The sequence below is a fragment of the Ictalurus furcatus genome, chromosome 28 (genome assembly GCF_023375685.1).
Source record: "Ictalurus furcatus strain D&B chromosome 28, Billie_1.0, whole genome shotgun sequence".
Lineage (NCBI taxonomy): Eukaryota > Metazoa > Chordata > Actinopteri > Siluriformes > Ictaluridae > Ictalurus > Ictalurus furcatus.
Window position 1 is genome coordinate 2087328 of NC_071282.1, and position 16871 is coordinate 2104198.

At 44.1% G+C, this 16871-nt stretch overlaps 2 protein-coding genes across 6 annotated transcripts; one reads left to right on the forward strand and one right to left on the reverse strand.

The window, feature by feature from the left end:
- Window positions 1-10: 10 nt before the first annotated feature.
- hnrnpl (heterogeneous nuclear ribonucleoprotein L) lies at window positions 11-8873 on the forward strand. 5 transcript variants are annotated; one of them, XM_053617496.1, is made up of 14 exons: window positions 12-278; window positions 922-1040; window positions 1136-1373; window positions 1457-1542; window positions 1759-1855; window positions 2003-2075; window positions 6112-6147; window positions 6474-6542; window positions 6931-7193; window positions 7301-7422; window positions 7505-7715; window positions 7874-7931; window positions 8381-8485; window positions 8599-8873. In XM_053617496.1, exons 1-14 carry the CDS (start codon window positions 195-197, stop codon window positions 8655-8657), a joined length of 1620 nt encoding a protein of 539 aa, XP_053473471.1. In that variant the 5' UTR covers window positions 12-194; the 3' UTR covers window positions 8658-8873. The 5 variants fall into 5 exon arrangements, with proteins under 5 accessions (XP_053473476.1, XP_053473471.1, XP_053473473.1 ...); XM_053617498.1 differs by having other exon boundaries at window positions 8390-8485; XM_053617497.1 differs by having other exon boundaries at window positions 15-278; window positions 7505-7706.
- Window positions 8874-10278: 1405 nt separating this feature from the next.
- Window positions 10279-15548, reverse strand: srsf7a (serine and arginine rich splicing factor 7a). The gene is made up of 8 exons (XM_053617535.1): window positions 15305-15548; window positions 12987-13202; window positions 12233-12412; window positions 11896-11958; window positions 11703-11741; window positions 11476-11589; window positions 11056-11142; window positions 10279-10858 (listed from the first exon to the last, which is right to left on the reverse strand). Exons 2-8 carry the CDS (start codon window positions 13193-13195, stop codon window positions 10807-10809), a joined length of 744 nt encoding a protein of 247 aa, XP_053473510.1. The 5' UTR covers window positions 13196-13202; window positions 15305-15548; the 3' UTR covers window positions 10279-10806.
- Window positions 15549-16871: the final 1323 nt, after the last annotated feature.

The window sequence follows — 16871 nt, forward strand, 5'->3', positions numbered from 1 at the left end:
GTTGGGGCGTGTTCGAATTCTGAGCCCGAAACAATGAAAACGCGGCACGGGAGGAGTTCGAACGTGTCAGGCCCCGCCCCTTGGATTTTGTGCTTTTGCAGTCGGATCCTCTTCTCATTTTTCCGCTTCGCAGTTTGTCCTCTCCGGAGCTGCCGTCCTTCCGCTCCCATTTTAAAAGCTGTATTCGGGACAAGATGGCTGCCGCAACGAGTCGTTATTACAGTGAGGGAGGAAGAGCCACTAAAAGGCAAAAAACGGACAGCGACGGGATGACTACGGTATGCGTGTTTTAATAAACGGAGATTCAACTGCGTATCTGGTATGAGACAAAATAAAATCTGCTTTGTATAACCAGAGAAAGTGAGGCCGCTAAACGAGATGCTAACACGCTAGCTGTTTTTTTGGGGTTTTTTTTGTCTAGGCGCGTTGCTGCAGCGGATGTTCGGGGAAAAAAAAAGTTTTAATATTGAAGAGCTGTGGGTGTGGGGTTTTTTTGTCGTTTGTTTCTATTCTGCATCCTATTTTTGTTTTATTTATTTATTGATTTATTTATTTATTTTCATTTGTTCGTTGACCGTGTTTGCTTGGGAAGAGATTCCCTCTGCGCTCATTGTTCTTGTAGCCACGTTAGCGAGCTAGCATGTAGAGCTGGATACGTTACAAAACACTACAATATATGCGCGTTTATATAATTAAACGAATATGTTTCTGAGACCAGGAAGCAAAAATTGATGTGAAATATAATATCTGGTTCATTTCCCCGGCTGTTAGAACCTGGACGTTCTCCTCAGTTGTAAATTAAAAGGCCTTATGTGCAGTACTCCTTGTGTAAATGGGTGAAGTGTTTGCCGACGTTACAGTTTATAAAACTAGCCATTATTTTTCTTCATATTGACCTCTGACCTGTGTGTGTGTGTTTAGGAGGTTTATGAGGACCCTCATAAGCCCCTGCCCTCGCTGGTGGTGCACATTAGGGGTCTGGTGGACGGCATTACTGAGTCTGACCTGGTGGAGGCGCTGCGGGAGTTCGGCACCATCAGGTACAACACAGAGAGCGCGTTTCACATGTGGTGTTTATTACATTTGAACAGAACCCCTTGATCATACCTGTGTGGATGTGTGTGTGTGTGTGTAGCTATGTGGTGCTGATGCCGAACAAGCGCCAGGCTCTGGTGGAGTACGAGGACATGGGTGGTTCGTGCAACGCGGTGACGTACGCCAACGATAACCAGGTGTACATTGCCGGGCGTCCCTGCTACATCAACTATTCCACCAGTCAGAAGATCTCTCGTCCCGGGGACTCGGGCGACGCCCCCAGCGTCAACAACATACTCCTCTTCACCATCATGAACCCCATCTACCCCATTACCTCGGTAATATACCCCTAAAATAATCAGTGTGCGCGCATGCCTCGGTGAGAGTGTGTCGTTTTAACCGTGTCGCTTGTGGTTCGCAGGATGTTTTGTACACCATTTGTAATAACTGTGGCCCCGTCCAGAGGATCGTGATCTTCAGGAAGAATGGCGTCCAGGCCATGGTGGAATATCCTTCATAAACTCTGATTTGATCAATTTGATACATCACGTGATGCTTAATGCAGAACCCTGAGGTGTAGAGTTTCTAGAATGGGTTATAATCGATCAAACTTGTTGTGTTATGATGTACCGTATGGACAGGCTTTCGTTTACTTTTTTAGTTCGTCACTCTGTTGTAGAAGTGAAAGCACACGCCATGTGAATTCCTTAACTCGGTGCTCACGTTTGATTCGGTCCAAAGCGCTCAAAGGGCAAAAGCGTCCCTCAATGGAGCGGACATCTACTCCGGCTGCTGCACCCTCAAAATCGAATATGCCAAGGTCAGTGATCAGCGCGCACCAACTTTGGGCAAAGTCTCCTAATTGAGTTGTGTCTTGGTCTTTTTATTTTTTGGGGCTGGATTTTTGGAATAAGCTTAGTCATAGACAGTTGTTTGTTAGTTTTTGTTTTTTCCCTTTCCTCTGCAGCCAACTCGACTCAACGTGTTCAAGAACGACCAGGACACTTGGGATTACACCAACCCGACTCTGAGCGGCCAAGGTACAGCACACGCGCACTGTTCCTGGGAATAGTTATGTGGTTAAGCTTCCTGTAGTGACATCACTGTGGAATTCACAAAAGGTCACTTCACAGTGGGGTCACTTCAGCTCATTTTATTTCATGCACAAACACACACACGCACACACTCAGTTCAATCTTTTACAGTACGCACAAGCTGACACACAAGCACTTTAGCCTCTTGTATGTGTTTTCACCACCAATTCGCATGTCACCCGTGTCGTTTCGAAACACACAAGCATGCGTCACACTCGGTAAAGGATCCCTCCCTTCCCTCGCTCACTGTCAGTCACTCCGCATGGCGCTGCACCCAGAGCACACAACATGGTGGAGACTTGTACTATATATTTGATAACTATTGTTTGAAGGAAAAGGTCTTCCTGAAATGCTTCGGAACCAAAGGACCACTTAGTTTTATGCTAATATGAGCACGCTAGCTAACTGGTCCCTTGTTCTTATTTGACAAGTTCTTCTACTTCGAGAGGTTTTCGTAGAATGGTTGTTGTTCGAGCAAATCAAATGCTCAAGTCTAGTGTTTTATGAACCGAAGTAAAGCTCGACCGGGTGGGTACTGGAGCTTAATGCTCTCTCTAGGATAAGATCCAAAATGGAGATTTAAAAGCTGTTTCGTTCGGGTTTTTAGGGAAAACCGCTATTTTTTTTCTTGAGTATTTATTGGCTTTGATGGTCTACAGGTGCTGGGCGAAGGGTTTCCGTCATTCAGGTCGCAGAACTGATCATTAGTAGAGCAAGGATGATTGGTTCTTGTTCGTCTGAGGGGCTTCGTCAGTCCTGCGGAACGGTGTGAAAACCCCCCAAATGGTTTCAGTGGAATTTGATCCCCACTGAATCCTGTAGAATTGAATTCGACATGTTTCTTGTCCTCGGTGGGGGGAGGGGGGGGTGGCGCTTACTGTATATAGTATGAGTAGATAAAAGCTTAGTCACCCAGACTATTTAGATGATCTTCACCTTGAATGAAGCTCGTTTGACTTCTGAGGTGTTGCTAGAACTCACCAAGCCCCTTGGATGACTAGTGAACTCCCGTAATCCCGTCTGTTCGATTAGTTGTCCGCGGTTTTGTTTCTTCGTGGCATCATGAGTAGTACGAGTTCTTTCCACAAACAATTGTTAAGGAAACGTAACATTAGTGCCTACCGAACATTTCGGTCTTTTTTTTTTTGGGGTCTACGCTACAAAACGCACAGGACATTTGTCAAGCGGCATTCATATACTCCAAATGAGCATTCTTCAGAAAACAACACACCGAAACATGCTACTCTTCAAACAAAACACCGTGGAATAATCACATGGAGGCACATCTTCACCGTCAAACATCACATGGAACAGAAACACCTCAAAGACGTCCATGCCAAATTTACACGGAACAGAAACACTCCTCTCCTCGTCAAGACGACTACCCTCTCTGATTTAGCACCATGTCTGGGGGATGGTCTCATTTCTTTTTTTGGCTAATACATTGCAGCCAATCACAGAAGATATATTTTTTCCCTCCCCTTAACACATCACAAGTCAACCAGCAAACATGACATGCAGACACTAAGACAGATTGTAAGAAGAGGTGGGAGGATCATACCTTGTGTTTATTCCCTGTTCGCTGTCTTAATGTCTTGTTTCTTTGGTGTGCGGGCTACTTTTTTTTTTTTGCACTACCGTCGCTCCACATTTTTGAGTTCTGAGCAGACATTGCCATTCCACTTCCAAGATTTCAGCATCACCAGGGTCAGAGCTTTTTGCCATGTCACGCCGAGCTCACATTACCACAACAGCACACAGAGTCCGAGGCTGTCGCCGCACCACACCGAGGTCGTCACAACACGGCAGGACGACACACCACTCCGGGATCATCAGTGCACATTACGTCAGGATCACCGCACTTCTAATGCTACATGCCGAGCAGACACTCCCCACGTCGACAAGTCGAGACCCCGTCATTGCTCACCACACCCAGCGGGCTTTTTCTCTATAGACGCGATGAACTATAGAGCATGTCACGACGTCACACCCTGTAGGTTCAATTCGTCATAGTCACCGCACAGACGTAGTGCACATCGAGCCTCGACATCGTCATGAGAACACATCGAGCATCACAGTATCCCACCGGGACACCACTGCGGCCAACACCACATTTACAGCACATGGAAAGGATCACTGAAGTGTACATGAAGACACGAGCACCGAACATGTAGCTAGAGCCACGTCATCCTTCCTTAAGCCCCCCTCTCTCAATCTCTCTCTCTCTCTCTCGCTCTCTCTCTCTCTGAGGAATCAGGTCCTTCTCTGTCTATCCTCTCTCCTCTCTCTCTCTCTCTCTCTCTCTCTCTCTCTCTCTCTCTCTCACCTTCCTCCTCACTCTCTTTGCTAACTCTTTCACCCTGAGAGCGGCGATTCATGTTCTGACTGCTGTTACGCCTTCCGTGTGACACAGGTTCGGATTAGCTTGGCCGCTACAGTGGCGTCTGTCCTCAAAACCGCCGCTGTGCCTGCAGCCCCTCCTTCTGAACGGTAAGCACTCTGTGTGTGTGTGCCTGGGAAACACTCGAGGCAGCCTCAAAGCACTCGGAAGTCTAAGTAAAGCGCAAAAAGGAAGAACGAAATCCGATGCCTGGGAATCGGACCTTTGGGTTGAAGGAACGGGTTTACGGGCAAGGCGTCGCCCGTTCGCCCGGTTACACGTCGGATTCTCGTGCCACTGTAAGTAAGTAAGTACTGCCGTCAAAAACACCCTGACTTGCTGATTCGTGCCAGTTGTTTGGCCTTTCAGCCCTGGCAGCTTGCATACAGCATGAGTTGCCCCTTTTTAAACCCATTGCTAGCCATGCTTGGTGTGTCTGCTGAAAGACCTTTTAATGCCTCGAATAAAGACGATTCCCATTCTACACACTAAAAAAAACAAGGTGCCGTCTTGATTTTCATTAACTCCCTTCTGATGGGCTTTGAGGGAACATGTTTGTTGTTGTTTTTTTGTTTTTTAAAAACTTTTTATTAAACATGAACAAATTAGGGCTCAGATTGCATAACGCCATAGCTAACTACTGGAAACGTCTAATTGTTTTTGTGCTTTTGAATCATAAGTAAATGTTTGCACGCTGTTCCTGATACCCAGTGGACCCGTGGTCCAAGACAGAAGTTCTTCAACTGCAGACTTAAACATTTTTGCCCAGACTTGTAGAGCCGTTGCAGTCCGTCGTTTTCAGGGTGTTAGGCCGAGTATCGCAGGTTAGATTCCCGACGATACCGTGGATTCCGGGTGCCAAGCGAGCAATATCGGTCCTGCTCTGTGGGTGGGAGGGATGGCTTACTGTCCGCCAGTCACGGGGGTCGGCGAGCTCGTGTACGTGGAAGAGGGCGGATAGTGCTTTCCTCCGAGTGTGTTATGGTGCCCTGTGACACAGCATGAGCAGCAGTTGAAAGAGATGTGGTCGGTTGGTTTCACGTGTCCTGGATTAAAAACACGTGTTGGCCTTCGACCTCCTCAGTTGCTAGGTGGGGGAAATGGCAGTTATGATGATCAACTTTCTGGCGCTCATCCAAGTTAAGGTGTAACCTCTGGATTTAGCAAGATATGCAGCTCATCTCTTCTACTTGGGCTGCAAGCCGTTAGTGGTTATTTCCCAAACACCAGCCGTACACAAACCCGTGTGCTGGGGAAGACTGGACCTGGATCTGTGTCCTATAGGATTAGAGTTTTGAGAAAACATAGTGGACTTAGCTGTCACTATGACAAGTGTGTGTAAATAAACACTTCTGAATGACCTGTTCACCATCTAGCTTTATCACTAACAGTAAAATAGTAAATGAGCGAAAGTGTGTGAACAAGCGCAGTGTGTGCATCGGTGGTGAGGTACAGTAAAGAAATAGTTCTCCTACTTGATTTAGATCTTTTGATCTGCAGAAGTGCATTTTTTTCTTTTTTTTTCTGTAAAGATGTTAATTTTATTTTCCCTGTGTTGCTTTTTTATGCATGTCTGATGTGTGTATACCTGTGTCTGTACAGATGCTGATTCAGACGGCAATTGGAACAGTTCTCAAGGTGTGTGTGCGTGAGATTTATAAAAACAAACAAAAAAAAGGAAATGTGTAAGGATGGGTAATTAGCTTGAACAATAAACAAACCTGTAAACATGTCTTTACAGCGATAATCTCATTTCAGCATCTTTAACATGGTGTGTATGTAGACGTTGCCCCACCATGTGGTGTTTACAGCTAACGCAGTCGTAGGCTCTCCTGCATGCCAGTCACAACTGCACTCTGCCCCACCCTCTTTAGCCTGTTTTAATCTGATTTGGTTCTCGTGTGCGTCCCCCTCAAGCTGATTGGCTCTGGTGTGTGTGTATGTCTGTCTGTTCTCTCTGTCAGACCCCACTACAAATCCAAACAAGCGCCAGAGGCAGCCAGCTCTGCTTGGAGACCACCCACCCGAATATGGTTAGTCACCATCACTCACTCACTCACACTCTTACGGTACTAAGCCCTGCCCACTTTAATGAAGGGAAGCTTTAACGGTGCATCTTCTGCGCATGGCCGAGCTCTGCACACAATCACCCAGGATAATAAACTCAATCAGGATCATCCGATGAGAAATTTACCCTCTGCTACGTTTTTTGTTTGCATGCGTGTATAATCGTTATGGATATGTCTATGATGTGCGGTTTTCTTACAGAGTCAGTTTCGTTTTTCTGGACAAGATTCAGTCGTTAGGCAAAAAGGAGATGTTAGTGTAGCTTGGCTAGCTACAGTTATAAAGAAGGGCCGACTAGCGAAGGGTCATCTGTGTAGCGATGGCGTTTCCTTCATGTTGTACTCTTTCCTGCAGGCGGTCCTCAGAGCGGTTACGGTCACTACGATGAGACGTACGGCCCCCCTCCCCCACACTACGAGGGCCGGAGGATGGGACCACCTCTGGGCCGGACCCGTGGCGGCCCTCGTTACGGAGGCCCTCAGTACGGTCACGGCCCTCCGCCCGAATACACCGCTCAGGCCGACTCTCCCGTCATCATGGTTTACGGCCTCGACCCCTTCAAGATCAACGCAGACCGCATTTTCAACATCTTCTGTCTTTATGGCAACGTCGAGAGGGTGAGTTTAAACGTTTAACAGTGGCTCACCGGTCGTAAAAATGATCAGTCCGATGTTCCGAGCTCAAGTCAAGACGCATCGAGTGACTGATGTGCATGCGTACGCAGGTGAAGTTCATGAAGAGTAAGCCCGGTGCTGCCATGGTGGAGATGGGGGACTGTTACGCAGTGGAGCGAGCCATTTCGCATCTCAACCACACCATGCTCTTCGAACAGAAGCTCAACATTTGGTACGTTTCTACTGATCCAGTACACCCCTGTACCCCCTGTGTTCTGTACTGTATACGTTACATGCGGTCTGCTGTGCTGCAGCGTATCGAAGCAGCAGGCCATCATCCCTGGGCAGTCGTATCAGCTAGAGGACGGCAGCACCAGCTTTAAGGATTTCCACGGCAGCAGGAACAACCGCTTCAGCACCGCCGAACAGGCGGCCAAGAACCGCATCCAGAGGCCCAGCAACGTCCTGCATTTCTTTAACGGCCAGCCGGATAGCTCGACCGAGATCTTCGCCCAGGTACGTGATGTAAGCGTGTGGAACAGTTCAACCCTACTTTCTTATTTTTCCCTTTGGGCAGTTTAGATTTTCACAGCTGCTTTAAAAAAAATTTTTTATAATGTTTTAATACAGTGTGGCACAAACTGAAATTAAACTCCTCCCCCTTTTTTTCCCTTCTTCTACAGATCAGTGAAGAGCTCGGCATAAAGCCGCCGAACAGCGTGAAACTTTTCACGGGAAAAAGTAAGTGAGCGCTTGAGTAAAACAGTGTATGATCTGACATGAGACTTTCGTGCACGTCTGCACTGTACTCCTGTACTCCCACCTCACCTGTGCACATCTGGAGGATTAAAGGTGATGACCACTCGATGGCGGGTTTCATGCACCATAATGTTCCACACCGCCAGGATCTGCAGGACAAACACTTATTCATCACATTTTGTCACGAATCGTAGCATTTAGCACGTCTCAGGTGCTGCACAAAAATTCGTCTAGCTTCCTTCTGATCGCAGTAGAAGTCTTTAATGAGTGACGACTTAAGGATCGTGGTTAAATGATGTTTTAGCATGAATCGTTTAATATCAGGGTTGCGGCAGTACGACACGCTGTAGACGTGAGCGTGTATTTCACACACTGAAATAATCCGCAGTATTCTTTTTTTTAACGTAAGTACGGTGGGTTTCTGTGTGTTGGCGCTGCAGGTGAGAGGAGTGCATCCGGTCTGTTGGAGTGGGAGACGGTCAACGACGCGATGGAAGCGCTCTCTGTAATGAACCACTACCAAATGAAAAACCCCAGTACGTATCCATCCGTGAAGCTCGAGTCGTTGTGTACCGTTCTGATGTTTCCTGTTTTTGTCTCGGGGACAGATTTACGAGAAATAATACAAATCACTCTTTTTCTCTCTTAGCCGGACCGTACCCCTTCACTCTGAAGCTGTGCTTCTCCACAGCCCAGAATGCTAACTGACCCCTTGATGATGATGATGACCTCTGACCCCCTTCACAATGTCCTAAGATGGCGCTGTGTTTTTTTTGTTTTTTTTGTACAAATGTAGTGTTTATGTTCCTGTGGGTTTTTTTTTTTATTATTTTTTTTTATTTTTGTTTAAGGTCTTTAATGGCAAATTAAGGAAGATAATTAAAAAGTGATGTTTTCGTTCTTTAAATAAAAGCGATTAGTAATCCCCGTCTGAAAAACCTTGTTTTATTTACTCCTGTGCTGCTACTTATTTCTCACTATCCTTTATCACGGCTTGGGTTAGAAACATCTGGATTTCGTCACGGTTACACTGTATCTAGGACAGTGGTACAGCTATGCGCAACTACAACACGACACTTTTATTTAACGCAGAACCAAAATGCTTTCGCTGGACCTTCAGATTCCTGAAACATTTATTTACAATAAACCTCAAACGCTATTGTCAGATATTCAGGTGAATTTTCTTTATAAACTGTGTCAGTAATATCACATGACTAAGATTTCGGTTTTATAAAAGGGATATTTTCAGAGTCACGTTCGTTAGCCGTTGTAAAATCCTTGAAGTGACCTGACTGCCTGAAAATAACTTCTCCAGGTTTAAAACCAATGAAACTATTCAACTAAGCCATTATTTTGTATATATAATATTTGTATATTATATTTCAACTACAGCCATTTTTATATAATGCGCTAGTCTTTATGTTGCTTAGCATTATGTTGTGAAGTGGGAAACAGTTCACTGTGAATATTAATAATTAGATTAGCCTGTGTATTTTACATCCAGCTCTGACAGTACTGTGACTCCAAATCACAGGTTTATATTACTGTGCTCTTTCTAACACATTATCGTCTCTATAGCAACAGCATCATTAATTGGGGCTTGTAGGACAGATGCTAATAAACTGGTTTACAAAAACAAAGAAAAACATTTATAAACATTTTGTTATTTTAAATTTCTATGGAAGGAGTCTCCAGTGTCAGTCAGGACAGAGGAGTGTAAGCCTGCCAGTTTCTCAGACATGAGCTGTGTTTTGTTTTATGAATTTCAACAGAAAAAGGCGGCGGGTGAAGGAATAACCATTTAGAGCTGCTATAACGTACATGAACATGTTTCAGTCGTTCCACGATATGACTAAACATTTGTTAATAAAGAATTGCAGTTGTGGGAAGAAAAAAAAACATCAGAGTAGTAAAATAGTAACAAAAAACCACCCCATCACCATTTATTTCTTATACAGGCTAAACACTAAACAAAACCAAATGAAAGAAACTTAATGGATGTGCGGTTAAAACGCTTGATAATACTCAAGCACTTTTCTATAATATATTAAGAATATAGAATATATTCTATATTGTATAAGAGTTTAACATGTTCATGTTTGAATAAACACTACTAGACTTCTTGCTCTTCACACACAAAGAACCACGCAACTCCAACACTGGTCAGAAATATCCACCTTGGCAATTAATTTAAACAAATCATTAAAAATGGCTTCTCTTACTATGCATTAACGGCAAAAAACAAAAAATAAAAACACTAACCTGCAGGTAATGATGCTGGGCGGACCATGTCCATCGCCCCATTAATAAACACACGGTAAAGAAACACTGATGTGTAAAGACTCACTTTATTAAAAAGACCACTGGCATTTTCATAGCAGGAGGGGGGACTAACCAAAAAAACAAAAACCCAAAAAACAACAAAAACAACCCCACAACACTTCAAGCCTAGCTTTGACCCGATTACGGCTCATTCTCTTTTTCCCCTCCAATCCCCACACTGCTCACCGTCCCGTTCATTACAGACCACACACTCGGGCCTGAGACTAAAAACAATGGCTTGAAACCATTTTAAGAATACATATTTTAAAACGAAAAGGAAACGTGCGGTGTGAAAGAAGAAACAGGCAAAAAGAGACGTAGGCAGGAGAGCAGGGATGTACAGATGTGCAGGTGGATGCAGATGTGTGAAACTGAGAAAAAAAAAAAGAAAGAAAGAAAGAAAGAAAGAAGACTGCGATGGAACAGAGGTCATGACGGCATCGGGTGACAGGAAGTTCATCGGTTGACGGAGGTACAGCAGAGAGAAGGAGAGGGCAGGGCGAGGAGGAGATGAAGAGGGGGTCGACGTTCCAAATCAGTCAGCATCAGGTGTTGGGCTCTTTCTCGGGCTGATGGACCTAGAACGGCTAACACACACACACACACACCATCAGCATAACATAACTTGTTTGTGAACGATTCAGTGGTTTTTGAACGAGTCATAAGCGCACATAAATAAAACAAACTAGCGATGATTCTGAACTAAATTTACACTACTCAAATAATCCTGCAGTGAAAAGACTCGAGTGAATCCATGCGTCTGTGAAGGTCAGGACGGTCTCACCTGTCTCTTTTCTTGCTTACGGAGCGAGAACGAGATCTGGATGCGCTGCGCGCTCGCTGTCTGGAGCGGGAACGTGAACGAGAACGACTGTTCGAACCACAAAACACACAAAAACAAAAGAGAGAGAGACAGACGTCGATGTACAACCTTCACACAAGTGCACAATTTCCAAAAGGAATGAAGAACCAAGGAACTCCAACCGAAGCCTTATATGAAAATACATACCCACATCTCCACAAACGTGCATCAAACAACGCGATGATGCAATTTAGTCAAAAATGTATAATTATTCATTCAAATTTCAATATCATCTGCATAAGCAGCTCAGGTGGGGGGTGAAGTCACTGAAGAACTGGATGTTTATTGTGATCTCACACACACACAGATCTGAAGTGAGCGTGTGCAGTGTGCTGGTCATACCTGGCCCTGCGGACTGGTGTTCTGGACCTCCTGGCAGGACTTCTGGACCGGCGCACGGGGGAACGAGAGCGTCGGACTGGGGTTCGGGATCTGGAGCGGCCTGGGGATGCCGACCTAAAAGAAGAAAAAACACATGCACGCGTTAAACATTTAGCTGACTCGCCTTCCACTGAAAGATCCATGAGCTGTGAGATCAGCTGTGAAGTACAAAGCTCAGCAGAACTCACCTGCTCCGCCTCCTGGAGTAGGATGGAGAGCGATGTCTCCTGCAACACACACACACACACACACACACACACACACACACACACCATCAGCACACTGAGAGACTTCAAAAAAAAAAAAAAAAAATCAACATCACAGCCCAGCAGAATCACTCAGCAGAAACACACACAGTAGTAACATGCACAGTGCCCTTACCGCTCGTTGCTACGGCTGCGAGAGTGGTAACGACGGCCACGAGACCTGGACCGAGAGCGAGACCTGAACGGACACAGTCATTTGTACGCAGATATTTCAGAACAAGCTCCTTTAAAAGTTTCAGTAAATGTTTGGTGATGCCAAACGTAAACAGTTATGATCATCTAATGCATGAAGTGTTTTATTCCTCTTATAACAGCATTTGGGCAGTGCTACCGATTTACTGAACACAAAGAGGTGGATGTTGGATTTAATATTTGTTAGAGGAGACATTAAAAGTGTGTGTGTGTACCCGAGACAGGATTAGAGGTGTGTGTGTGTGTGTGTGTGCGCGTACCTGCTGCGTCTGCCGCCTCTCTTGTTGTAGCGGTAGCAGTCGTAGGCGTAGTGGCCCGTTTCACCGCACTGGTAGCAACGGTCATTCGGATCGAACTGTCTGCGGCTTGGCCGACCGAAGCGGGACTTCCGGGACATTCCGTTTGACATCTCGACACGGATGCGGGCTCCGCAGAGCATTCTGGGAAAGATAAAGCGGTTACTAAACAACATCACAGCACCATCATTTAGTAATGTCACATGTTCATGACCATGCACAGTTCCCTTTACAAATAAAAATATTTCTCTTTTAATAAAGACATTTTCCCAGAAACACCTTAACATCGAATGTCTAATATTTATTATGCATATGAATTTTCCTTAAAAACAAAAACAAGCCTTATTTATCATTAGCAGGCTTAAGGGGTGCCAATACTTCTATGGTTGACAGGTATACGTAAAACACACGCACAGGGAAGGTGCTCATAGATACCGCCATTAACTCCAAGAGCTATATGAACCAGTTTAACTGGAAATATTTATTCAATGTTAAGACAAACACAAACAAAAAGTTAGTACTCGAGTCAACATTAAGAAATTAAGGCATGCATTCCCAATCCCCTCCCCTCCCCCAAACCATTTACTTCCAAAATGTAGGCATATTACACATTTACACTTAAAAGCACACCTGTTTGGGGTTGAATAAGAACATGGCTGTCCTTCTAACAGTAGAGTCACTGGAAACGTAGGCAGATATCAAACTCAAGCTGACTCACTTTCCGTCCATGCCCTTCACGGCGTCCTCGGCATCTCTGGAGTCTTCGTACTCGACAAAAGCGAAGCCAGGTGGGTTCCGCGCCACCCAGACGCTCCGCAGAGGTCCGTAGTAGCTGAACGCGCGCTCCAGCTCGCCCTTGGCCGCGCCATTGCCCAGGTCGCCCACGTACACCTTGCAGTCCAGGGAACTCCGTGACGAGTAAGACATCTCGAACCTGCAACCCGGATGAGTCACAGCAACTTAAAAACCCGGATCTTTACTTTCTCAGAGCTTTCAACATCATCCGCAAAAAAGTTTGCCTCTTGTCGAGATAGATGCGACTTCCTGTCGTGCGAGTCACGTTGTTAACGTGTCTGAAAGAAGACTCCAGGTCGAGATGACATGAAACTTTTTTTTAAGAAAACAATACCAAGCTGCAACGGCTGGATGATGTAATTAGACACTGGTGATCAACATGAAATCAACACGTAGCTATAAAAAGACCCCCGTGTGTATTTCTCACTGGCTTACCATGCCAGAAAGAAATTACAAGGAGGACCATGAGCTCCTGGCCGTTAAGTTGGCCTTAGAGGAATGGAGGCATTGGCTGGATTATATATCGAATACCGGCCGTAAGGAATCACAGCCGAGCCAATAATCGGTATAATCGCATGACGCCGTTCTATAAAACAATAAATTAATATAGGAGTAAGTGACATTCCAGACACAATAGCAACAAATTCCACATAAATGTATTCTATTATCGTGGTATTTTGGTCACGTCACCCAGCCGTAATAGCAATAATTGCTATTATAGTAATAGCGTAATTGGCAGCAAGAAAACCAAGACGAGATGTCGAAGATTACACAGGATCTTTTTACACTGTAATATTTGTACATATCACTAATACAACGTGACTAGACGGAAATCGTCCTCCTGGAGTGTCTTAACACTGAAGAAAGGAAAAAAGGGGGGAAAAATGTTTTTTCCTCAAAACCTCACCTCAGAATGTAAACACCTAACCCCGTCCAAACAGGGCTCAAGATGTGAAGTGTCTGACAGTCATTTAAACCATTATGGAACTCCAAGGTGAATGTGGGATAAATTATCTTATCGAAACAAAAACCTTTTTTAATTATTAAAACAAGTAAAGGATTAATCTAGACCCTGCTTGTTATGTTCTTAACTCCCTCTTAGACAAACTGTATGGGCTTGGTGCAATATTCTATTCTTATTATTATACTATTACAGTGTTCTAGCAACCGTTCAACGCTGCTATTTGCTAATAACTTGTAAATAAAATACAGCATATAAAATTATTGTAAAAACGTTTGTAGAAAATAAATAAATAAATAAATAAATAAGAAAGAAAGAGTTAGGGAACCGAGTTAGTCTGTTAGCACGAAGCTAATAACGCTACTAAATATGCGGTAGTCAGGAGCCAGGGTTAGCAAACATGCTAACAGCCTCTTTGTTCGTCAACGGGCTGTAAAAGCCAACATTTAATACTTTTTCTTCGCAGATTCTCTCAGCCAACCAACCGTAAAAGTCATTTATTATGAGAAAATGTGTCAGGTTTATTTTTTTCGGTCCTGTTTTGTGCATTTAATTCAATTTCCTGATTTAATTCATGGAGTATCAGGGTTGAGCAGCCATTTAGCGAACAATTTATCGTTGTTGTTTAAAAAAATAATAATAAATCCACACAAAGTGTACGTTGGTCTTGTAAACAAAATGGATTTTAGAAGTGTTACATTTATAATAATTTGCTTTAATAATGCGAATGTTTCGCTTTATTTCTAATCGTAAACATCCAATCAAATGATATCACAGCCTGGTCCCAAATAGCTGCGTGCTCCCTAAACAAGCACGCTCCACTAAGGCGACAAATAATGGCGTTCGCGCACTATGTAGTGAAACAGGAAGCCGTTTGAAACACAGCCCCTGTCGTCCGGTTTTGCGCTAAACCGAACAGAAACTAAAGCTATAAAAACGCGTGATATTGTGAGTCGGTGTGATAAGTTAGATTTGTGCTTGCTAAACACTGTGCAAACAAACTAAATAAAAAATAAATAACGAACACACAACAACAAAACAAACCCCTAACAACGACGACGTTTAAATCGCGCGTGCTAGTTAGCTTAGCTTAGGGACAGGCGTACATGTCGGCCTCGGACTACGCGACAACAGCGCGCGCGTGAATGTGTGTTTCCGGTTGAACGCGCAAACTCAATCTGAAACCGCAATAATGTTCACTACGTGCAGAACCGGTAACGAACACAATAACGACGACAGTTTTTTGTTTTTTGGAACCGATTCCTATTTTCTTTTCTTACCTTCTTCTACTCGTCTCAAGCGTCACATTCACACACGCGCTCTCTCGCTCTCGATTCCCGGAAGCGCAAGCACGGGTTCCAAAGCGGAGCGCGCGCCTTCGTCACCAGTCCAAGAGGCGGGGCAAAATGGACGACCGTCCTGATTGGTCCGTGAGTACATGACGCGATATAAAGGCGCGTTTTCGTTATGGTTCAATCCGAACCATCTTTCTGCTCCATATGTAGTGTACTAAAGAGGGTGTAGAGGCCATTGTGTCAACACATACATCGTGATATTACGTTATAAGGTTATAAGATGAAACGATCTGCTTATGATTAGCCACATTCATGCAAATCCTAGATCTTTAATGACTTTGCTATAAATCTGAGTTTTATCAAACCATTCGAAGTATATTGAACACGATGAGAGACAAAAAATAGACTGGAATAAAGTCGATTTGACGTTGGACCTTCGATATTCGCAGATATGCGGAAATTAAGGGACCGTCTCTAAAGTTACATACCACATTATTATACAGGGTTCTATATATGATTTAATAGCTTATTTTGTTAAATATAAAAAAAATTCTAATACATTACATAACAATGTGGTATGTAACTTTAGAGACGGTCCCTTAATTTCCGCATATCCGCGAATATCGAACGTCCAACGTCACACCGACTTTATTCCAGTAAAATATAGTATGAACAGGGCAAGATAAACCATTTTAATCTGTATATCAAAACACAGATAAAGCTATAGTGTTCTTAACTTTGTTCCAGAGTTCATGGGCAATGTAAGAAAATAACAACTATAATTTAAAGGTGTAATAGTTTTCTTATTATTATTATTTCTTACTTGTACAATTAACCTGCAAAATATGTAGAACATGGTATAAAAATAATGGTTTAAGTCATGACCTCCGGAAGAAAGCTTTATGTGGCTGAGAAAACCCATTTTGAAAACCGGCTTCCGGTCCAGAATGCTTGTTTGTGTTTGGACGGGTCTCCCGCTAATCATTTTATAGACTCTGTATTCTATGGGTCACTGTAGATCCTGGGGGCGGAGCTTTGAGAACATGGGTGGGAATGGGAGGGGGTGGTGGTGGTCGGCTCAAGGAGTTTTAAAAAATGATTCAGATTTCTAACCAACATACTTACCCGTTAAAAATGCCTAATCTTAACTAATGCAGCTTTAACAGTAGGCCTGTCTCCGCTGCATATACTATGAAGGGCTATAGTGCTTTAGGAGATCTGTAAAATACACCAGAGGGCCACAAGAAGTACTCAGGATGGGTTATACTTCTTTCGGAGATCCAGTACACGATTCTGAGATAAACCATTATGGATTTTACTTCTCATTTTCTTTTCCTTATAAAGCCACAGGCTGCCAAAGTGCATGTAGAGACACAGCAGGCCAGTAACCATCTAATCTTGAGATTATGAAGACACAGTGTGGCAAATGATAATTTGTGATTTTATTTACATACAAACCAAATGATAGACCCGTGTCAAGGTCCTGAAGTGTAGCTGCAACAGCAGTCAGGCTCCACGGTGGAATCAGTAGTGGTATTGCGGGCAGACTTAG

Excerpts from the sequence above, each read along its gene's own strand:
- hnrnpl (XM_053617496.1), top strand. The coding sequence starts at position 195 with ATGGCTGCCGCAACGAGTCGTTATTACAGTGAGGGAGGAAGAGCCACT. Across the intron at positions 279-921 it reads ACAGCGACGGGATGACTACG|GAGGTTTATGAGGACCCTCA; the intron begins GTATGCGTGTTT and ends GTGTGTGTTTAG. Across the intron at positions 7,932-8,380 it reads GAAACTTTTCACGGGAAAAA|GCGCTGCAGGTGAGAGGAGT; the intron begins GTAAGTGAGCGC and ends TTCTGTGTGTTG.
- srsf7a (XM_053617535.1), bottom strand. The coding sequence starts at position 13,195 with ATGTCTTACTCGTCACGGAGTTCCCTGGACTGCAAGGTGTACGTGGGC. Across the intron at positions 11,742-11,895 it reads CGCAGCCGTAGCAACGAGCG|GAGACATCGCTCTCCATCCT; the intron begins GTAAGGGCACTG and ends TGTGTGTTGCAG. Across the intron at positions 11,143-11,475 it reads ACACCAGTCCGCAGGGCCAG|TCGTTCTCGTTCACGTTCCC; the intron begins GTATGACCAGCA and ends TGGTTCGAACAG.